The sequence below is a fragment of the Haemaphysalis longicornis genome, unplaced genomic scaffold (genome assembly GCF_048455015.1).
Source record: "Haemaphysalis longicornis isolate Haplotype H1 unplaced genomic scaffold, Haemaphysalis longicornis Haplotype H1 scaffold_1, whole genome shotgun sequence".
Classification (NCBI taxonomy): domain Eukaryota; kingdom Metazoa; phylum Arthropoda; class Arachnida; order Ixodida; family Ixodidae; genus Haemaphysalis; species Haemaphysalis longicornis.
In genome coordinates, this window is record NW_027526203.1 from 149,337,546 (window position 1) to 149,361,931 (window position 24,386).

The 24,386-nt window shown below is 48.5% G+C and overlaps 1 protein-coding gene across 1 annotated transcript in view; it reads right to left on the reverse strand.

Annotated features, from left to right (window-relative positions):
• LOC144137907 (cytochrome P450 4V2-like) overlaps positions 1-23,098 on the reverse strand; it is an 84,489-nt gene extending 61,391 nt beyond the window's left edge. Inside the window, exons 1-4 of the mRNA XM_077669927.1 lie at positions 22,671-23,098; positions 16,601-16,833; positions 14,267-14,376; positions 9,602-9,690 (exon numbers count right to left, since the gene is read on the reverse strand). Of these exons, the coding sequence (XP_077526053.1) occupies positions 9,602-9,690; positions 14,267-14,376; positions 16,601-16,833; positions 22,671-22,675 (437 nt within the window). The 5' untranslated portion in view covers positions 22,676-23,098. The remainder of the gene's footprint in view (positions 1-9,601; positions 9,691-14,266; positions 14,377-16,600; positions 16,834-22,670) is intronic.
• Between the last annotated feature and the right edge of the window lie 1,288 nt (positions 23,099-24,386).

Here is a 24,386-nt window from a genome sequence, read left to right on the forward strand (position 1 = left end):
CGTAGGTGGCGATTTGGGTCTTTAAAGGTTTGACAATTGTTTGGATGCACTTCCAGTAAATGTTGTACGCACTTTTAGCTTTCACACTGCTCTCTACTTTCGGTAGGAAGAGATGGTAATTTTTCCATTAAAAGGGTGGTTCTGCACGAGATATCAGATAGCCAAAGCTTCTACCACCTCCCAAATCGGTGGCAAGTGACACATTTTGCATACTTTCGCAGTTTTCAATGCGTATAACGTGAGATACATATTGCGATCCTCGATAACTTGATAGAGCACCCGAGGCACTTATTACGTTGAGGAATTAAAGGAATGGAATTGAACTGCCCGTCCATTCCAGGAGTTGGAATGGGCTAAATTCTGTCATTCCGAGGAATTGAAAGGAATGGAATCACGACAAGTTCCAATTCCTCGGAATGGAATTGGAATGGAATGGAGATGTCCATTCCGCAACACTGTCCGCTACCCCTCGCCCTTTTGACAATTCGCAATGACGCGAATGCAATGATGATTATGAACCAGCCGACGACTTTGTGCGCCATTTTACACGGAGAAACACTCGGCTTTGTAGAGCCGGTCGATCCCCCTCTTGTTACGGAGCTCCTTTATGATGCACCCCATCTCCAAGTCGACGAGCTGAGCACTACTACACCATGTGTACGGGACGAAACATGTCCTGATATTTTCTGCCACTCAATCGACGAAAATTTGGACGCCACCCAACGAACGCAGCTGACTACACTTCTGAGCCAGTTTTCTTCGCCTTTCCATAGTGGGGAAAGTTCTCTTGGCCGCACGTCCTTTGTGAGTCACGCCATCGACACTGCCTCGCATGCCCCGCTTCGACAACGACCGTATCGTGTATCACCGGCCGAGCGACGCACCATTGAAGACCACGTGAACGACATGCTTCAGCGTGACATTATTCCTGCCTCCAAAAGTCCCTGGGAGTCACCCGTGGTTCTTGTTAAAAATGATGGGTACATTCGGTTTTGCGTCGACTACCGCTGTTTGAACACCATAACCCGCAAGGAGGTGTATCCCCTCCCCTGCATCGACGACGCCCTCGACTGTTTGCAGGGAGCAGAATATTTTCGTCGCTAGGCCTTCGATCCGGGTACTGGCAGGTCCCGATGGCGGAAGCTGATCTAGAGAAAACTGCTTTTGTTACCCCTGACGGTGTTTATGAATTTAATGTATTGCCGTTCGGGCTTTGCAACGCTCCTGCCACCTTCGAACAAATGATAGACAGTATTATAAGCGCACTAAAGTGGAAAACGTGTCTTTGCTATCTGAATGACGTCGCTGTTTTCTCTTCAGACTTCAAAACGCACCCCGCCCGCCTGCAGCAAGTTTCGACCTGCCTTCTCAAAAAGTGTCGTTTTTCTGCGCGCAAACTGACGATCCTGGACCACGTCGTTTCGAAGGACGGGATTCTCCCAGATGATACGAAGCTGAGAGCCGTAGCCGAGTTTCCGAATCCGACCACTATGAAGGCGCTTCGGAGCTTTAGCTTTGCTCCTATTTTAGACGCTGTGTACGCAACTTCGCCAGCATAATTTCGCCTTTAATTCAGCTCCTCGGCAGCGCCAGCGACATATCTGCGTGGTCACCCTCCAGCGACGAAGCATTTGTGACGCTACGGCGTCTTCTTACATCCCCTCCGATACTGCGGCACTTCGACCCGTCCGCCCCAACCGAGGTCCACACTGATGCTAGTGGGATTGGTCTCGGTGCTGTGCTTGCCCAACGAAAGCTTGGTTTTGACGAGTACGCCGTAGCATACGCGAGCCGCACGCTGACGAAAGCCGAGTCGAACTACTCTGAAACACAGAAGGAGTGCTTGGCGATAATTTGGACACTGGGAAAGTTCGGCCCGTACTTGTATGATCACCCATTCGATGTTGTCACCGATCATCATGCACTCTGTTGGCTCTCCTCCCTCAAGGATCCATCAGGTCGTCTTGGTTGGTGGGCTCTCCGACTGTAAGAATACGACATCCGGGTTATTTACCGTACAGGCCGCAACCACTCTGACGCTGATGTCCTTTCGCGCTCACCAGTGCCTGCTGAAATTTCCTTCCTTGCCTCAAGTGACAGGGACTTACGTCTGTCGCCTCTTCCAGTCACCAACATGTCAGCCGAGCAACGCAAGGACCCGTGGATTGCTTCTCTTATTGGGATACTCTCCGGTACATCGCCTTCCGGGGTATCTCAGGCCCTACGCCGCCAGGTTTCTTACTTTGCACTCCGTGACGACCTACTCTACCGCCGCAACTACTGCTCCGACGGCTGAAAGGGGCTGCTGGTCATACCCGTCATTAGCGCAGCGGCATATGCACCTCCTTTACCGCTGATCCAAGTTGCGGTCACGCTGGCGTACTAGAGACCTATGAGCATCTTCGCCTACGATACTACTTGCGCGGCGTGTATACCCTCGTGCGCAAGTACGTGCGCTCTTGCTCTGAATGCCAACGCTGAAAATCGCCGCCGCCCTCCCTTGCCGGTCTTTTGCAGCCACTGCCTTGCCTAGCAAAGCCTTTCGAACGTGTGGGCATCGAGCTGTATGGCCCACTTCCGTTAACTGTAGTCGGAAACCGATGGATCATTGTGCGTGGATCACCTTTACTCGGTACGCCGAAACCGATGCTCTTCCGGCCGCCACGGCTCGCGACGTCGCCTCCTTCCTGCTTCACCGCTTTGTTCTTCGACATGGGGCACCTCAGGAGCTCCTAAGCGACCCAGGACGGTTTTTCTTGTCTGAGGTTATTGAAGCCCTGCTCTCTGAGTGCCACAGTCGTTCATCGGACTACCACATCATACCATCCACTAACGAACGGGATCACGGAGCGCTTCAATCGCGCCCTTGGTGAAGGAAGGAAGTAAAGCTTATTTTCCTAAGCACCCTTAGTCCAGGGCGCCGTCTTGGAAAGCCGTGGCCATGGCTTCCTCCGCTCTGGACGTCAGCAGGAGCTGTGTCGTAGCGCTCGGATCAGCCAGACTTGCCACCCAGGATGCCAGGGTTGGATTAGGGATGGGGGTCAACTTTGGATGTCGATCAGAGGCCCATATTGTGTGGAATATGTTTGGGTAACCTCCGCAGAACGAGCAAGTAGGGGTGCCGGGTAAATTTCGACAGCGATGTGTCAGGTGTTCAGTGGGTAATGTGTTAGTCTGAATCTGTCGGAGGAGGATGGACTGCCGCCTTGTGAGTGTACGATGTGGGGAGGGATGTACCTTGCGCTGCGCGCGAAAAGACTCGAGGTATTCCCGCGGGCTAAAAGACGGCTGTGCTTCGCTTAAGGACGGCTGTGCATCGCTTAAGATTGACGAGAGCTGGTCAGGTGCCCGGTAAATAGTTGCTCGGGCGAGCGTATGTGCCTGCTCATTTCCTGCCAAACCCTCGTGCCCAGGAGTCCAAATAATGTGGAACGTGTACGGTTTGTAGTCGAGCGCGTCTTTGATGAGGCGCGCTGTGCGGTCGTGCAGATCGTTTCTAATCAATTGTCTGCAGGCGGCTTGCGAATCTGTGACGATGATGATGGGTGTTTGCGGGCGAACTATATGGGTGGTAGCAGCGTAAATGACTCGTGTCATAGATCGAGTTTCTAGGTCGTCTATATCATGTCCGTCTGGTTCGAGCGTGACGAGTTCGTAGTTTAGGGGTCCGACGACAGCCGTGATGCCTCCCTCATTTTCCACAGGATGTGCGTCAACGTAGTAAACGTGCTTGACGGGGCCAAGGCGCTGCAGTGTTTTTGAGAAGACGTTGGTTTTGATGTGGCGCCGTTCAGCATGCCAGTCGGGGTCCATGTTCTTTGGCAGGGGAGCGATGGTTATGCGTGCTCGATGTTCAAGGGAGAGGCATCGTTCTTCCTGCGATGCGGATGACGGTGGGTCCTCAGAGTAGCCAAGATCACGCAGGATGGGCCTGCCTTGGTCGGTGCTACGGAGTCGGTGGAACTGTCCTAGTCGCTGCGCACTTAAGAGCTCCTCCAGGATGTTGGTGACTCCGGTGGCATGGAGCGCTTGTATCCATGTATATTGTGGCACTCCTAGTGCTTGCTTTAAGGGCTTCCTTCGAACTACATTTATGCGTTCGAAATCCGTCTTCGTGGGATTTTGATATGGGAGGTGATACAAGATATGGGAGTCGATGAGCGCTGCGCTGAGTCGCACAAGGTCGGCCTCTCGCATTCCCCTGTGCCGACTGGCTATGCGGCGTAGCATATGTATCACCTGTGTCCCTTAATCTAGCAGCTTCCGTATGGTCATAATTGCTTTGGCATTACTCTGGATTGTGAGACCGGGAATCCTGATGTGAGAGCGTTAAGGAATTCGTCTGCCTTCTCTGGTGATGTGCAGTTCTTGTTTCTGATGCGCCGTTAGCTTCGTGACCACCAAGAATTCGGATTTCCCGGGTGAGCAAGAGAGGCCGCCCCGGGTCGCGTATCTTGCGGTTGCATCAGCAGCTTCTTATAGCGCCTTCTCTATTTCAGCCGGGGATCCTTCCTTGGTCCATATTGTGATGTCGTCCGCATAAATGCCATGTTTAACGCCAGGTATGCGGACGAGCATTTTGGGCAGATCCTTCATGGCAAGATTGAAAAGCGTTGGAGACAAGATGGTGTCCTGCGGTGTGCCTCTGTTTGGGGGTTGTTGGATGCTCAATTCATAAGGTCCGAGGGTGAGCGTTATGCTGCGTTCTCGAAGAATATCTCCAATGTAATTATACATTTTCTGGCCACAATTCGTGCTTTCTAGATTCTGAAGGAAGAGGTCATGTGTGACATTATCAAACGCTTTACATAGGTCTAATGCCAGTATTGCCCGCATCTGCGCTGAGCTAGGGTGATCCAAGATGTCTTCTTTGAGCTGCAGGAGACAGTCTCGTGTAGATATAGATTTCCGATAACCAATTAGTGTGTGAGGGAAGGCTTTCGTGCATTCTAGATGTCTGTGGAGCCGGTCTAGGACTATTTTCTCCATCAGTTTACTGAGGCAAGACGTGAGGGATATTGGTCGGAGATTATCTAAGCTGAGCTTCTTCCCAGGCTTTGGGATGAGGACTACCTTCGCCGTTTTCCAGGCTTGGGGGAGTCGCCCTGTCTGCCATGCGCTGTTCATATACTCCGTAAGTGTTCCGCAGTCCTTGTGCGTTAGGTTGCGGAGTAATTTGTAAGTGATTTTGTCCGGTCCCGGAGTAGTATTGCGCCTCAGCTGCTGTGACGCTTGTCGGACTTCCGCTATCGTGATGTCGGCTTCCATTTCTTAGTCATCTGGCTACAGTAGTCACTGTAACGCGGCGCGTCTGCGGCAGGTAGGTATTTGGCAGCGAGCTGTTGAAGCAGCACATCGGGCTGTACGCCCTGCTGATGCAAGAGACGGAGGACGTCGTTGGTTTGATCTGCCTCCGTCTCATTAGGTTGTATGAGAGCCCGTAGGAGAGTCGAAGTGCTGCGTATTCCTAGTCTCCCACTGAGACGTTCGCACAGTGAGTGCCAGTTGTTCCTTGTGGGAGATTCAGCGTATTGCTGTGCTGCAACAGATAGTTTAGTTATTCTGGCTTCGAGCTTGCGGTTGTGCTTATTCTTCTTCCATCTCTTCACGAGTCCCTTGCGGGCTTCTCAGAGATGAAAGAGGTGAGGGTCGATGTCCGGGTGCTCTTCTGTTGTCTGTACTATGGTGGTTGGTTTTACGAGCCTCTCGTTTATTTCGTTTATCCAGTCGTCTAGACTGGCTGGTGACTGTTCCGCTTGCTGTGAGCGAAAGCTGTGCCAGTTTGTAATCTTGGTGACATGCTCTCCATGTACATGTCTGCCAACCAATCAAAGTGGCCCCTCGCATTCTCGTTTGTAACATTTGATTACAATACGGCAACGCAGACGACCACGGGATTGTCGCCGTTTTTCGTGTTGTATGGGCGAGAGCCGTCCTGCACAATCGACACGATACTCCCCTTCAAGCCCGATGCAACCGAATTTACGCCGATTTCAGACCTTAGTCGTCGCGCCGAGGAATGCCGTCGAATGCCGTCGTTCGTTTACATCGACCGATCAGCAGCGCCAGAAGCATCGTCACGACGAATGCGTCAAAGATCACAGTTTTGATCCCGGCTCCCTCGTGTGGCTTTGAGTGCCCTGCTCAACACCCGGCCTCTCCCCAAAATTGACCACTAGTACCATGGCCCGTACCGAGTCATTGAGCGAACTTCGCCCGTCAATTACCTTGTGGAACCAGTTGCACGAACTACAGATCATTGCCGCTGAGGGCGTGAAATTGTTCACGTGGATCGGTTGAAGCCCTACTATGACCCTCTAGTTTCGTCGTGCCCTTGAGTAGCCGGGATGGCTCCTTTTGCACTGGGGGAAATTGTAACAAGAAGAGTTAACGCGGCATAACAATAGTAGATGCCGAAGCGCCATTCGCCCAGTCGGGTATGCCCCGAGAATTATCGTGAAGACGATGAAGGTCCGACTCGGACGTTCAAGCCCACGAGCTCATACCGACTGGATTTGTCTATTATCGTCGCTAAATGCGCGGTCCTGGTGTTTCTGTTATCCACTCCTGTTAACCTTTGTTTGAGTTATCGCGAGAAGAACATTCCTCAGGTGACTGCTCTGGAGTACTTGGGTATTATCTATGACACTACGCTTGATTGGCGGCCGCACATAAACCACATTTCGAAAAAAGGAGGAAGAGCTCTAGCATTGTTGCGTAGAGTTAGCAACAGAAAAATTGGCATGCGAAGGGACACCCTACTCATTATATACGGTGGTTATGTAAGACCCATTTTAGAATTTGGGTGTGTCCTCTTTTCGGGTGCAGCAGCGTACAATCTCCGTCCTCTTATTCTTTTGGAGCGACAAGCACTGAGATTGTGCCTCGGCCTTCCGCGATATGTGGCAAACAACATTCTGTATTTAGAGGCCCGCTCGCCGTGTCTAGAGTCTAGATTTAAACTTTTAACAGTGCAGACTATGATGGGAATCTTCGAGTCAATCTCCTCTGAGCAAACTTTTGACTTTAATGGTGGCTCAGCCAGCATTGTTTTTTAACTATCCATGGCCTCGATACACTCGTCCTCAATGCGTGTATGCTCAAAGCTTGCTTTCACCGCTCAACATTAGTCTTCCGGAAATTCTTCCGATGTTACCTGAAGTCGTACCTGCTCCTAAGTCCCTCAATAACGTATTCCCCCATGACGCCAAACTGCTATCCACACGGATACTAATGGGTTTGCTGGATGAGCATCTGGGGAACTTGCGCTCACATGTGGTAGTGGCAACGGATGCATCGCAACGTGCGGAGAGGGCGGGCGTGGGAATTTTCAACCCACAACTTAATTGATGAGTTTCTTATCATTCCCCTGATTTTACTTCTATATTCGAAGCTGAGTTTTTTACAATAGTTATGGCCTTAAAAAATTACCTGCACAATATTTAAATGTTGCTATTATTTCTGATTTCCTGATGGTTTGTACCGCGCTAACACCTCCAAAAAATTCATTACTTATCCGTGCCTTCAGAAGCCTTGTGTCTCACCATTTACGTGACATCCGGCTCATCTGGGTCCCAGCGCACAGGGGCCTATGGCTGAATGAAACGGCTGACTCTTTGGCCGGTTCAGCTTTAGATGGCCCTATGGTGGACCTCAGCCCTACCCCATTTCTCCTGGCGCGAGCAAGGTTCCACAGATATCTACGGCTAGGGATGACACAGGAAGGTATTGTCACAGGATTGGATGACTATGCCCATCTTGCTCACACTTGGAATGCGAGATTTTGCGAGTGCCGCCAGTGTGAGGCCACTTTGACCAGCATCAGACGCAGAATACCGCAGCTTAATTTTTATTTGCATCGCGCTGGCCTCACCTCCTCCGGTCTTTGTGCTGCTTGCGGTGAAATTGAAACAACTGAACACTTTATCCTGTACTGCCGCGGTTTTTCTTTCATGCGGAAACGGTATCTAACCGCACCAATTCAATGTATTCGCCTTCCTCTGTCGATGCCGGCGCTTTCGTTCGGGGCCACATCCCTAGGGTTTTGTCATAGAGGGATTGTTGCGGCCATTCACGCGTACATATCAAAGACAAGACGCATGTCCTGCTAACCCGGTCAAAAGTTCTTAGCCTTTTCTCCCAAAAATGACCTCATTCACTGATTCTTCTTTAGAGCTATTATATAATTCGGTAACCGTTTCGCCAATTCCTACAGGCTGATTATATAGGGCCATGATGTGGGCGTTTTAGCCCCAAAAAGCCACCCCGTTTCTTGGCCAATCCCCCACGTGGGTATGCGCCAATAGAAGAGGAACAACAACAACAACGACTGGACCTGCGCTCGGCCCGTTGCCTTACGCTACGCCTCGAATAAACCCCCACGATCAACTACCATCGTGATTGCTATTCCCCTTTACAATTGGAAATGTTAAATCCAGCAAAAAAATGGGCCCAATATTACGGAAGGCCGTTCTTTCACTTGACAGTTGGCGCAACATGGTTTCTGCCAGCAAAACAGTTGGGGTGTGTGATCTTGCATGTGCTTGCCAGGGGAGTCGAGGTAACCTCATAAAAGTATGTCCTCTATTTCAGTTTACAAAGACAAAAATATCAGTACAATGAATTACTCACGTAGATAACAACGTATAAATTAATAATGTTTCTGAAAGTAAAAACTGTCCCTCGTCTCACGAACACTCGCCGCGGTGGCTCAGTGGCTAAGCGTTACGCTACTGAGCACGAGGGCGCGGGTTCGATTCCCGGTCGCGGCGGCCGCTTTTCTGATGGAGGCGAAAACCGAAAACCCCCGTGTGTGCGTGATTTCGGCGCCGGTTAAAGATCCCCAGGTGGTCAAAATTATTTCGGAGCCCTCCACTACGGCGTGCCTCATCGCCTGCGTTGCGTCGGCGCGTTAAACCCCACAATCAATCAATCCTAGTCTCACCAACAACAATTTCCCAGCGCAAAAACAGACCAGAGATGACAAGAAAAAGGAAGGACTACAAACAAGCGCTGATTGTACTTCCTCTTTTTGTCGTCTCTGATCTGTTTTCCCGCTGTGAAACGCATGAATTACCCACTAGCCGGAACCCTCACGCCTTAAGCTCAACAATAACTTTGCATCATTCATCTTTAAAGACAATGCGTTCGCATACCACGAACAATGAACTAATTCATTTTTCCAGATTATGTACTGAGTGAAATCATGGTTTTCAAAAATTATGAATGATTTTTTGGTAGAGTGTTTTAAACAAATTAATGGGTAATTGCCATGGATCAAGCAGAATTGCCTTAATTAGCCATTACATCTAGCTCTCGCCGATCACTTTTTCTGTACATTTGGCGCTTAATGCGTGTTCATTGTTTAAAGTATTCAAAATCTTACGAAAATCGGGTAATGAAATCAAACGAACAAGCTGAGTGCATCTGCAACTAACGCTCCGAGTTATCCAGCTTGATTCCATGGCTGAACATGGAAAGCTGGTGAACTATGCCACTCCCTTGTTTATTACTGACCATGCAATACAAATCGAGAAATGTCGGTAACTGCCAGCGGACGTTTTTAAATAAACACTCACCCCAAACAAAACGGTTAACCTACCTTGTGAGCATATTTCTTGAGCCGAGCCAGGGATTAAAGAAGCTGTACACAAATGGTTTCTTCAAGTTTTTCTTCGATGTTAGCAGCACCTGAAACGAAAAGTCAGAAATTTCTGCACCTGATGAAAATAAACAGCCGAAATAGTCGACACCATGTGGTGGTAAGGATTCGGAAGAAAACATTCGCTCATTGTTGGAATAAAAGGCATACATTTGCTTGTTTCCGCTTGTGGGACCGTATACAATAATGTTGTATTTGTGGGGACATAGAGCCATGCATTGAACGGCCTTCTTTTAACTGACCGTTCATACAATTCCGCCATCCTTCGTTAATGAGGAATTCCATAGCATTATGTCCGGCGGAGCGTATACCATCTACCGCTTTTGTATGCTAATAGACACCATCAACATCGTTGCAATACATCATTTGCAGGCGAAGGGAAAAGCTGAGTTCAAAAGACCAACTTTTAGCGAAACTAAAGCAAGGTTCCAATCCTGATAGAACTTCCCTCCCGAATGATAGGTACATAGCATTGTTAAAAAGTAAAAGGACCAAGCACACGACATTCCTAATAGTGCAAGTATACAAGCGGCAAGGCGGTAATATTAGTCTGGGACGGTAAAATACCGCTCCGAACCACCAAAGTACCGCAAGTTCCCTTCTTGCTAAGATGGCGTAATTCCAATTTCCACGGTGCGATACGCTATCTTCGGTTCCTTTATGTTGTGCGCCTGCATATAATCTGGAATGGACTGGTTGTCATTGAATCTCACCTGTGCTCAAGCGATATTAGATGGTAGGTAACACCCCAAAGCAAAATGGCCGAGAAATCATGATGAGAGCAAAAATAAGCAGAAGCGATAACTGCACGGCCTTTGTCCGACTTACGGTAAATGCTTAAGTTTATATATGGTAAAAAAGGTCAATGGCTTATTATAACAAACCGTTGACGATTGTTGCGAAAAGTAACGTAAATGTAATTTAACTTTCTCCGCGGCTGGTGTGTTATAACGAGGTGGCTGTATTATGATAGCAGAATGCGCACCGCACAGAAGAAAATCAAGCCCGATGTAACTATTCAGCGCGCCGCTACACTGTACACGAGTGCTACGAAGTTCCGTGCAGTGCGGTGCAGTTTGCGTGCGTTGCGGCAAATCCCACTCTCCGCAGACAAGTTACGACAATTCGGAGCGTCGGCCCTTCCGTGGGCTCTTCCGCGTGGGACGAGCCCATGGCGACGACTCATGTCCGCGAAGACTCCTCGTTCGCGAAGACTCGTGCCTGCGGCAGTTGCAAAATCCGGAACAAATGGGTTCTAGCGGCGTCGTGTACACACTTCACTCTGCGAACAAACTCCACGCGTAGAGATCTCCCTTCCCCTCTCTCTCAGACTCAACGCGAGGCCGGTTATCACGAGACCACTAAAGATATTCTCCCGGGTTTGTGCTTAGTTTAGGCCATGCGCAAAGCCCTGGAAGGCGGTGGAACTGGTGTATAAATTCCGCCCTTACAGTGACCGGTGTCACATGGCTTCAGCCACCCGTAAGAAGCGTTGCAGTGCCCAAGTCAGGCTGTAAGCCAGCAAGGTTGCTGTTCCTGTATCGTCGCTGTTCATCTCTTGCCATGCAGTAAAGCAGTGAAGTGTTGCTCTCGGCTCTTTGCCGTCAACACCAAGGCAGCTTTCCTCCTGGCCGCTCGTCCACCACGCTACCACTGCATGACGGAGGCGACGGAGCACCGTACGGTGATGCCTTCGCCAATGTAACGCCAAATGAAGCAGTTAATGCTGCGGAGCCACCCGTACGCTACAGTATTTCAAAAATAAATGCAAGCCAAAGAGGCAGACTCTGCAACAACTGCACGCACAGAAACGCTACCCCAGCGCCGCCTCCAAAATGGCGTGCCCGTGCACGCGTGTGTGTTTGTGTGTGTGAAAACGGTGGGGCACAAGGAACAAAGAAAATATTCCACCAGAGTTCATTTCAAAGTTTATGCATGTGGCAGTAACATAAGTACTTTCCTATGTACGCGTGTCCAGCACATGAACGCTGTATTTGTGCGCAGGGCATGAACTGCTTTTCGCTAGTACATTGTATATAAAACGCCGCTAAATTTTAGGCTCAAATGGTTACTACATATTAACAAACAGTTGAGATGGTCCTTAACACTAAATAGGATACAAACTTGACCTTGTTGGTACATTGCGACAATGGAAACTGCGGGAAAAAGCACGGACCTAAAGTTAACCTAAGCAATAGAAACACTCTACGCTTTTGACCCCTTTTAGATATGTTCCTACGAAACTCTCCAGACGACAGCAGTCACTTCATCTCGGTATTCGATCGTGTAAAGCGAATTCAAGCTTGAAGATAAGTAAACGTACAGGTCTCTTGAAGTTATAAATTAAAATGCAGTCACCTGCAAGCTCCAACCTACATCAGGAAAAAGGCAAGTTCCACTACTGCGCGATCGTTTCCTATGCTTCCGACCGCGAACGCGACCGAAGGGTGTCCGCTCTTGACGTCGTGAATAAGAATGCTACCAATCAAAGGCGTCAAAGACGAAACGCCCGCCTCTTTCAAGACGAAGAGCGCGTTTTGCGAAATAAATGGCGCTCCGACTCATGCATGATAAAGTTCAACGGGACATTCAGGGTCAGCGTGCAAGAAACTATATAAATTCGCCCCTGAATCATTTTTTTTTTTAGATTGCTTTAGCTTCTCTTTCAGGGACGCCTTTTTGAGAAACCCCGTACTTTACAGGATTTTATGAAGCAATGGAACCACAATTATTACAGCCTATTTATTAATCGTACGAATTGAATACATCACACATATAGCAAAAGCTTGCAATTTTTATCTTGTAGCCTTAAATATGCAAGGTTGCCACCGAAAGTATTGCAACGCACGCCTCTTTCGCTGTGGCCAAATGGCTACATGCAATAACCAAAAAACGCAGGAAAAAATTTTACCGAAAATTATTAGAGCGAAAGCTCGTTAATTCGAACTTCAATAATTTGAATTTATGGATAATTAGAACTGTACTATTTGGTCCGGCCAAGCTCCCATAGAAGCCTTTGTGTAAAAAGCCCGTTAATTAGAACCTGCGTGGGCTTCCTGGCGGATAATTCCAACTACGCTCCCCCTTGCCGGCGGCTTCATTTCTGAGGTGGGGCCATATTAACGCACGCGCTGCCTACACACGACGGCGCGTCGCTTCTGGGACATAGTGAAAAACGGAAAGAGAAAGGAAAATTGGGTGAAACCAACGGAAACCCCCATGGCGAACCCCTTTCGGACTGCAACGGCATGAACGCGAGTGCAGTATTTTGTGGCGCACTGACAGATGAGGACACCGTTTCTTAGTTGAGCAATGGAAAACCTTTCCTCGCCAGTGACGACGAAGAGGAGGACAACGCTATGCCAGTACGGCCGTACTCCCGCATGTCGTGGTCGGATGGAATACCGCCCTCTTTTGTTTAGTTTTACAAAAGGCGCACAGCAGGCCTACCACTCTATCCGCTACTTACAGAAAAAAAGACCGGGCCATCTCCACTAAGGTGAAACCTGGGGAGGGGCAAAGCCTGCAGTGTATACGTGTATTCTTGGCTGCTTGGCTTTTTCGTCCACGGAGATGAAACCGTTGAGGGGTAGAGGTATACAGCTTTGCTGTAAAAGTCCCGTGTCTCTGAAGCACGAAGCGTTCTAGCGCGAGGCGCTGGAAAACGAGTGTCCCCGGTGTGTTGTTCTAGCGCGCGTTTTTGCCCACGGAGATGAAACTTTCTAGCACGAGGCCTTTGAAAAGGAGTGTCTCGTGTTTTAGGACCATGTGACTACTGAGAGTACGGCGACGAGAGGAGACGCCGACAGCCCGAGCCCCTCACGGGCTTCGCCCCTAAAAGTGCTTGCCGCCGCCTTATAGGTGGAAAGTCAGGCAGAGATTAGTCAGTTTTTCATGCAATGAATAACTGACGTGTTGTACTGACATGTTGGTGCCATTCCTGAGGTTCGTTACTTCAAACTTTCATTAAGTCAACTTAGGCGGTGTCCCCTTGCGGTTCGAATTAACAAGCTTTTACTGTATATACTTCAAGTGAGAATTTCGTACGCTTAGGCACTATAAATTTAATGGAGTGCTTGCATACATTGCCTCTGTTTGTGATAGGTGTAGTTTTTGCAGGCGTCTGCCCGTGAAAAGTACCGCACAAACAGAGCATGAATTGCAAGTTATACGAATGTCTCAGCCATCTTTCTGCGTATACATTGCCGTGCACTCTTAGGAACCTCCAATGGGAGCACTCAACACAGCGTTCTTGGTAGAATAATCACTGGAATGAAACGAACAAACCGGGCCAATGCGGAGGCTCCGGATACGATTTTATTGACATTGCGGTCCCCGTTGTGAGAGTGCTGTTCATTATAGGTGATATATCTGCGCCGAAAATATTCGTGTGGTTAAGTTTATTCAATTAGGTTCACCAATTTCATGGGTGAAAGTATTTATGCTAACACAAAAAAGGGCTTCCTTGACTCGATGAAACGTCCGAAAGCAGGCTACCAAATCTTATCCTTCGTACAACCCGAATTTCGCGACCTATTGAACCACGCTCTCAGCCCTTGTAGAGAGGACCACAATCGCTCATTGGCTACTTCAGGTTAAGCTTACCTCCGAGGCTTCATGCGTGTGGAGTATGACAAAAGGGCTCATTCCGACGTAAAACTTGAACGTTTTCCCTTCATAAATCCTTGCAGCGTGGTTTATAGCCATCTGAGCCACTGTAAATAAAAATTCTTGTTTCACAGCCGCACATTTTACTGATAACGCTCAGGAGAACACTTCAAACTTGGGAATAATCACTACTAATATGTCCAACTGCGCATTCAGAACGCCTTCGTCGGAATTACATTTCAAAATACAATGAAGCAGGGGCACGTTATGTATGCGGCAATACCATCACTTATTGTGTTGTTGCGTTGACTTACAGGTTAAAAAAGGCTCATGTTTAAAACGTCTCATAGTACTTATCCCCGCCGAAAGAAAAGGCTATGCGGACGGAGTTTCGTAAAAGTTAGTCTTTGCTTTAGATCTCGTACCTAGCCGCCCAGCTATAACGGCTGAATGATGGTTTCATCTTTTCAATTGCGCTCAAAGGCACGCGCAGACAACCCAGCCGGCTCTCGATCATTGGAGAGACTGATGGTCTAGCGCAGGAGAAGCAGTCGTTATATCCTGGTCCAGTAGTGTGGTTCACTTTTGCTGAAGCGCACGTCCAGACAGTTCAGCGGACGAGGCTCCGAGCAAGCACAGCGATACGAAATAAAGGCGCAGCTTGCTGACCGAAGGCTCTAGGTCACTTCACACGCGATGAATAGACATGAAATTTGTATTGTAGTGCAGCTTTTATTGCAATAAAGCAAAGCAAAGCATCCGTGACGAAGAAGTGCGTGGACCCAGCTGCCGCTTTACTTATGGAGGCAGAAAGCGGAACTGCCCGTCTGTTCGATATTTCGGCGCATGTTAAAGGGACACTGCAACACTTTTTCAACTTCTTAAATGCTAGCAGAGCGTAGTCACCCAACACACCCAGTACCTAGATTAGGGGGTCGCAAAGTACCTCCGCCAAAAAGTACTATTCTATGCCCATCCGATAACTTGGAAACTCGCTCAAAAGATTTTAGATGCGAAGCATCTCATGCATAGGGCTGTGTCCCTCCCTCCCTTGTTGTCGTTCCTGTCCGCCGTCCGCACTCTACTGCGCATGCGCGTCTCTTCATCCCCGTCAGCGCTTGGCCTGACGTCGGGGCAGTCTACTATAAAAAGAAATAGGCGGCGCCCGGTTTCGATCCCACGACTCTCTGGCCGCAACGGGAGGTACGCGGCGCTCCTCCCACTGCGCCACAAACCGAGACGGGAGCATGTGCTACGAACGCGCCTTATGTCCTTCACTCATTCAAACTACGTGAAGAAGCTACTGATACAACGAAGGCACGCGAAGCTGAACGTCACCACGGAAACGACGAACTGAAAACTTTAGAGGAGCATGTTTAATTTCCCGTGGGAAAGCTACGGCGGGAAGCGCCACGCTGCAGCTCAACCAGATAAGAGGACGAAGAGGGCAGGCAGCGGGGTAGGAGCGTGAGCACGCAATAAAGAAAGACGAGAACCAGGAGGTGTTCGATCAGGTGCGCGGGTGTCGGTCTCTTCGCTGTCTCTACATTTCTCTACATTTCTCTGTCTCTACATGGGGGTTCACACTACGTTCCCATTCGTGCACAGATAATTTAAACAACATAGCGGCAACACAATGGAACCTACACGGAACCCGCATGATGCTTCGCATCCTCCTCCTGGTTCCCCACGGGAAGATGGTGTACTTTGTTTCTCTCTTTCCCGGTCTTGATGAACGTTCTTCAACGGCGCGAATTACGTCACTGAGGCCATGTAACAGCTGTTGGCCGGTTTTTCTACAGTGTCTGGAATGAACGGTTTCCGATAGCAACTTTAAAAATGAACCCACAAAAACAAAGCATAAAAGGAAGGCGTATTTGGTGCGACGAGCAAATCACGCAGTGCCGCTTCGTGCATGCGATAACTGTAGCTTTCGCAGTGCTTCCAGACGCAAAGGAAAGAGTGATAGCGTTTATAGAAAGTGTTGCAGGGTCCGTTTAAAGATCTTAAGGCGGTCAAAATGGATCCGGAGTCCTCCACTACGGCACGTCTCGTCGCCTGTGTAGCGTCGGGTCCTTAAACGCCAAAATCAATCAATTATCGAGGCACTCGGTAAACAACATTCATCTAAGCATTGTTGCACGCTTTATAGGTTTTAAACTCCAGGGGCGCCTTGTACGTGTCCAGAGTATACCAGCCCCATCCTCGAAGTAATATTGCCAGCATACAAATACGTAATGTATTCGTGATAACACTTACGGCCTAATTTTAAGATAACTGATAAAGTTATTCATGACGCCGACTGTCCAGGTCAGGGCAGAATGAACTCACCCGTAGTTGCATCACGCTTCCACAAGTCCTTCCCGTATTTCCAGTATTGTGAGAGTAGAAACCATGGGGGAAACCAGTCCGTACCGGGTCCCGGCATCGTCCGGAGGAGGACCCACTTTCGTAACCATCTACTGCTGTACGCCGTGATCACGACGAAAATGATGAGTAGGCTGACCCAACGCGTCGTTGACAGTACCGCCTCGTTGAGGCGTATACACTCCAAGAAGAACCAGCTGAAAGACATGATGCCCACTCAAGGTTACTATACTTCTGAGACGCGAGAGCCCACTTCGCACGTTTAATTGCACGTGCAGCTTTTAGGCCGGCGCTTTCGACAAGCACGAGCGTGGTACACCCTAAGGAGGCTGGTGCGCGTCCAATTTACAATACTGGTGACAGATAAACACTTTCTCGGGGTCAGTTATTTTTATGTATTCAGTAGTACACCGACTGAAACTAGCGCCGGCTGACGCACAAGCAGGTTCAAAGCAAAAATATCATAATGAAAATTAATTCCAATGTACCCATCTGAAAAAGGCGGCTACTTTCGTTACCATTTATTATACTATATTGATTCAACTCGTCGTTCCAAGAGAACAAGTCAGTCTTTGCTATGTACGATAAACCACCCTTCGCTGCATCCTCACCCAAAGCAGGAGGATCCCGATGGAAACCTTTTGTTGTAAAGTTTCGAGCAGACTTTTCGGCCAAACTTTTTGTGCTCCCTCCTTGGGGATGGAGGGAACCTTCTAACTCATTGATTGATTGTAGGGTTTAACACACCGACGCAACGCAGGCGATGAGGCGCGCCGTAGTGGAGGGCACCGGATTAATTTTGACCTCTTAGGGATCTGTAACGTGCCCCGAAATCTCGAACACACGGGCGTTTTTGGTTTTCGCATCCATCAGAAAAGCAGCTGCCGCGGCTGGGAATTGAACCCGTGTCATTGTGCTCAGCAGCACAACGCCATAGCCAGTCAGCCACCGCGGCGGGTACAGGGAGCATTCTGTTCCAATGGTTGAATTGATGTGTAACTGTAATTGTGGGTTCCACAAAATTCGGAAAGTACCTCACCTGAGCTCGCAACCGCAGTAGCGGCTGAGTGGCTATGACGTTGTGCGGCTGAACCTAAGGAGGCGGGTTCCATCCTGGCTGCAGTGGGTGCTTTTATCACGGAGGTGGAAAGCAAAAACGACCATGTATAGAGATTTCACCGCACGTTAAAGGGACACTGAAGTGATTTGTAAACATTGCGGGATTACTAGCGCACATTGTAGTCCGGAGTCCATAGGCCATGTTTCGACCACTCTGAGGGCGTTTACACGACTTTATTTAGTAGAAAAATCAATTCGAAAATGCTGTCCTCCTCTCTGCACCCTCGCCCATTTTCTGTGGCGTTATCGTGTGACGTCAGGAGGAGATGAGCTGGCAATTGGCTGCGCTACTGCACGGCTCGCCGACCTTCCGACAGAGTCAGTCAGCCCAGCGTTTAGTCCGCCGGCCGCTGACGGGTCGTCGCAGTTCACTCGCTCTGTTGAAACTAAGCCACAACACGTTTGTGAATGGAAGAATGTGGCTTTCTTTACTGTGTTAATTTGTACACTGTATCAAGATCTGAATCTGGTTCGCTCCACACAAACGCTGGACAAGTGCACATGCGACGCTTCGCTGACTGGTACGCTAGTAGGAAAACCAAATGCCACTTGAAGGCGGGAGAAGAGTCAGCGAAGTCAATATAGGTACTAAGGAAATAAAATCAACTGAAACTTTTACCGTAAAGCGCAAAACTAGGGAGAAAGAAGCACTTTTTTGCGCTGGGTGAACAGGCACAGAGGTCAGCAGCACGACCACACATCTGCGAACGCTTTTCCGTCCAAGAAATGCAAATGCTACCCGTGAGATATTGTGGAAGTTTGGGGGACGCTTACTGCACGAGCGCTATACAACAAATAGTCACCTAAGGTACTTGAAATGCTAAAGCTAAATAAAACTGTCAGCTGGTTGTACATTATATACCTTATATACCCAGCCTCGGCAGCGCTGGCTCGCGGCTGAGTGGTCTAAACCGCTGGGATTATTGTTTTGCAATCCGCAAGTTCGAATCACCGAGGGTACATGCTTTTTTTTTGTAAGTTGATTTTTTCGTTTGCGGCCGATGTTTTCTAAACTGAGTTCTTCATTTTTGGGCCGTAACGTGCACTGCTCCACGAGCGAGTTCGCCGAACGCGCGCAGACTGACACTAACGCGCTGGCGAGTTGTCGTTAGCTAGCTGTTGCCATAAGCACCGACTACTTGCGGGCAGTGGGCACAGGCCAGAATCAGCAGACGCTTGGCCTGATGCGAACACGCTTTTTACGATGCAGGCATGAGTGAGGCAAGCTCCGAATATGCGGGAAAAGCGCATGGCATTCGAGCGTCTGCGGTGACACATGCAGCGTTCATCCGCTGCGTAGGCCTCGGCTAATGATTGCTACGATTCCAAGCCGTCCTGGGAGGCTTATCTTAGGCATTTTACAGCCGACAACATGGCAGAACTGCGGTAAGGCGAGTACTGAGATATCGAGAATGCCCATCCAACGATGCCGTCGGATGTGAAGCATGTTATTTTACAGAACCGAAACCCAAACTTGTGGAATGCAAACCTTGGGCATCGTCTAATCAAGGTGCATCTCCTCCTGTCGGCACAGCCTTTATGCGGCCGCCACCGACAGCGCATGGTAGTTTTAGGGGCGAAGCTCCTTAAGTCATGGGTCTGTCCATTCCTTGTGTCTCGTGGTACGTGACCGCCGCATGCTTTCGGAGATGTCGCAAAGTGGGCCGCGTTGCACGCGCAAGAACCGGCTGGAACCGGCAGCGCAAACTCGGCACCGGGAGCGCGAGCTTGTCTGTGTTCGCCAACGGAGGCGCGAGCGCACGTGCACTGCGAGGGGGAGATCACGCAAGAGATCACGCCACGAACGCAGGCAGTCGTTCTCGGAGATCGAAGGAGACGCAAGAACCTTTGCTCGTTTCCTCTCGTCTTGTTCGGGCACAAGTTCGCCCTAAATAAAAGTTCTTTCTTTACCGTTGTGCCCCATCCTACGTGACAAATTGTGGTGGAGGTGCGGGGTAGTCCTCGATGGCGCGGGGTCTTTCACCAGGTCTGGGCCTGGGAGCATTGACTCCGAAAATAAAAGTTGATTTGTACAATGTACGCACACAGTCTTACGTCTTTCTTAATGATGTAATGGGCGAACTTTCACGGGAGAGTTACGGTTACCGATGATCTCCCCCTCTCGAGCTTCGCCCCACTTATCATCATTCATTCCGTGGATATGGCGTTATTTTTTTCTTCTTTCCCGCTTTATAAAATAATTACCGACTTATCAACCAGATAAACGATGAAAAGTGTGATAATTTGAGTCAGTCTGCGCAGTGCAAGCAAAACCGGGAGCTTGACAAATTCACTTCAGTGTCCCTTTAATGATCCCCAGGTGGTCAAAAATTAATCCGGAGCCCTCAACAACGGCGCGCCTCATAGCCCAAGTGTTGCTCGTAAGCGTTGAACCGCATAACCTAACCGGAGCGTGCCATCCTGGGGGATAAATAAAGGCATTGGATCCCTGTTCAAAAAAATGGGTGATATGCGACACCAGTTAAGACTAACGCAAATGATTTGTATACGAAGTTTTTCTGCATTCAGAAACATTAGACTTATTTGAGGCCTTGTTAGCGAGCAGCGCTGATGGTGTGCGTTGTTAGCGACGATTGCATTTTAAATTAAACATTTAAAGCATTTTTGCTAAACTCATGCCCGCTGTCAGTCACTTCACTACAAAAGTGTTTTTGGATTATTGGGGAATAAAAATTTCCCCTAGGATTTTTTTGGGTGAGAAACGTAAATTGTTACTTCATGAATATTTGTTCGGCCACTTTCCTTAATACTGCGCAGATATATCTGATACCGCATTGCAAGGAAAAACGAGGAAAAACTTAAGGAAAAACGAGCGCTACAGATGAGGACAGAAAAAACAAAGAACGACGAGACAGATGCGCTACTAACAACTGATTAATTCCAAGGAAAGACAGGAATATAAGTAGCTTGTCTACAAACACACAAGGAAGGAATGAAGAATGTAGAAGAAAGGCAGGTGGGAAAAAAAGAGAGAGGAAAAAAAGAGGAAACGTTGGACCAGACACGTATGCCCAGCACTGAGGCACTGACAGTGATTCACACTGGAGGCTCTCAGTCTATAGCCTAGTGTTCAAGTTCGTCGTCCGTAGAAAACGTAATAGTTCCTTAGTCGCCTTCTGAGCGGATGACTGAGAAGGCCAGTGGCACAGAACCTTGTCCTCCGAAAATGGCCGCCGAGAGTCCTGGTTCCTCAGCGCTAACGACAGGTTTTTTCTTTCAGCCGAGTAGCGTGGGCACTCGCATAAGACGTGGCGTATCGTCTCCGATGTGCCGCACGTTTCGCACTCCACACACACACACAAACACAAACATACACAAAGGATTATAGATCTAAAATTATACTATAAAAACAAAATAGCCACAGCTGAAGACAACAATCACACCTTTTTATCGCATGTTGTCTAGGATCCGGATCACTGCCGCGAGTATGGCAAAGGATGCCTCCCGCGACTGACGGAAACAATTATATAGGAAAGATTCGTGACACCCTGGCGCGAGAACTGCGCGAAGCGTATTTTATCCAGAAAAACAGCGCGAGCTGTATCAGTGAAGCATCGCTATCATTGTTTTCGAAGGAGCACCGGATCCTAGACAACATGCGATAAAAAGGTGTGATTGTTGTCTTCAGGTGTGGCTATTTTGTTGTTATAGTATCTTTTTAAATCTATTATCCCTTGTGTATGTTTGTGTGTTGGTAGACAAGCTACTTATATCCCTGTCTTTCCTTGGAATAAATCAGTTGTTAGTAGCGCATCTGTCTCGTCCTTCTTCGTTTTTGCTGTCCTCGTTTGTAGCGCTCGTTTTTCCTTAAGCAATGAACAAACTAGCCCAACAGCATATTTTACTGAAGTAACATGTGACATCGCATTGTTACAGCAAACCGAAGCTCTCGAATACTCTGAACATTTATGCCGTACAGTTATTATTCACAATAAAAGCTTTCTTTGGTGTGAATGTCACGGTTAAGAGCTGATTGTGCGTGACTGAAGACAATAAATAGTGTGCAGCCCTAACTCTCAGGGCAACTGCTTGTGGCGACTAATTCACAAAAATCGTAGACGTTATGACAAAGTGGCGCTAGTTAACTTTTATAGAGGATATTTAACATCTTCTGAGAGTAGCACTCAACGGTAAAAAGTGACGGGGACGATTGACACAATAGCGCTATCAGACACACACACTGGGAACTTTATTTCCGTCTACAAAAATGCATAAAACTGACTATTCGAGCCCGTTTACGAGTTGCGGCTGGCAGGACCGCTCTTTCTCAGGGCTGGTCCCCAAGGTCAAGCGGTCATCGAGAGCTGCGCCCAACTCGAAACGTTGGTGATTGGGCGAGTCGTCATGTCACTTTAAAGTTACGGTAAAACATGGCTCAAGTATCATCAAATTTTTAAATCCCGCCATCGTCTGGATTATATCGCATTTTATTACCTCAGCGTGGGCGTCAATTCCGCCACCTAATTTTGGGGTTGTTTAAGCTTATCTGAAGGAATAGGGCAAGGAGGAGGAGTTGCTCATCCATGAAAAAAAAAAACACAAGCGTGCTTCTTTGTCTTTACTGGAGTCCACCAGTGTGCCATGACCGCGGCCGATGCCCCGTTCTGTTTCTCTCGGTGGGCGAAAATATTGACAGCACGTTTTCATTACAGTCTGCTTTATGCTGCCAGCGAAAATTTTGGCATTCCACAGGACCACAGCGCTAAGTACGAGGCAGTGGCGCTTGAACGTCATTGAGCAAGCATATAAACGGAAAAAGTCACGGTACAAACCTATATAAAAAGAAAAAAATCATAACGGTTCACCGCTAAAAAGGAAAATTACACGAAGCGGAGATAAACACAGGGACACACTAGCTAAAAAAAAAGTTTACAAAGTTTATAAAAAAATTCACCCCATGTGGCGTTGGAGACGTGGCGAGTCCCGGGTAGAGCCGGCGAAATTAGGTGGTGCACGTCGGGGCAGCGATGGCAGCTTCGCGGATGCCAAAACTTCAGCGCAGTAGACGCTGCGCTGCTCGAGTAGTGGGCGGTCGGCTAATGACAGGGCGTCAGGGTGCTCCAGGCAGCAGGCGGCAGGTATACGGGCAGCAGCAGCGCACCGGAACGCTCAGGATGTTTTATTTCCTCAAGCGCGCCACCCACCTTTTCGCCCTCCAATCGTCGTGTCCGCCTATCATAGCTGGTTTTAGGAGCTTCAGTATCACGCCACGGCGCTCGCATTTCCGGTACGTAGTGCCTTACGCTTCATCGTTATCGGTAAAATGTAAGCGAGGGCATCACTCCACATGTACGCGCCCGCTTACATCACCTTCGTCGAAAAAGAAACAACAAACGACTACCTTGAAAGCAACGATGTCGACTCTTCCGTTGCCTACTGGGTAAGCCGTGAACGCTGAGCGCTACGCAATGAAAGCGAATAGCAGAATAGCATCCGCCATCTAGCCCTGAACTAGTTGGACGGCCTCGCGATGGGACTTCTCAGCTCCATCACGGTGTAAAGTTATTATTTATTTATTTATTTATTTATTTATTTATTTATTTATTTATTTATTTATTTATATTTACTTTTTTGTTTAGTTCGAGTACCCACAGTGTCACTGAGTACGTTACAGAAGGGAGTGGGAAAAAATCTACAATGCACAAGTAACACAGCATTGGATCTGGACATGAGACAATGTCCAAAAAGAATAAAGAAAATATACACGGTTTACACATGATGTAGATCTATGAAAAATCAAAAACATTCGCTAGTAGGGCAGCTTTGAATGACTTGCTATCATGTATTGATACTGATGGTTCGGGAAGGCGATTCCATTCACTCACCGTGCGGGCTAAAAATGAATGATAAAAAGCGTTTCTTTTGCAAGGGAACGGGGCAACTTGGTAGCGATGATTAACACGGCTTGATATGTAAGATGGGGCCGACAAAAGATAATCGTGGAGATTCATATGGAGAAAAATTTTGTGAAACAAAGGTAATCGAATGATATTGCGGCGCAACGACAGAGTAGGCATAAGCAATGATGCTTTCATATGATAAACACTAGCAGTGTTACGATAGTTGGAGAGGATGAAGCAAGCCGAGCGGTTCTGGATTGCTTCTACCCCCATTACTAGACATTCGTGGGCTTGGTCCAATACTGAGGCCGCATATATCAGATTTGGGGGAAGAGCTTCTTATGGAGTTGTAGCTTGAGTCTTGAAGAGGTTGATAAAAAATTGCCGGTCAAGTATTCTAATAGGCGGTTTGCATCGTTTCATGCATACGTATATACATGTTTATCCCAGGAAATATTAGATGCGACTGCATCTCATTCACTCGCCTTGTCCATGCAGCATCGTCGGCGTTGTTGTCATCCTCCCCTCCCCCATTCTCCTCGCCGCGCGAGCTGCGCTCTCCGCCACTCACCCCCTCTCCTCTCCGATGCCCCTCTCTCGCGAGGGGCATTGGATTGGATTCGAATGGATTGGCTTGGCTTGGCTTGGCTTGGATTTGATTTGATTGAATTGGATTGGATTGGATTGGATTGGATTGGATTGGATTTGGATTGGATTGGATTAAAGTGGATTGTGTTGGATTGTGTTGCGTCATAGCCGCGGCAGACACA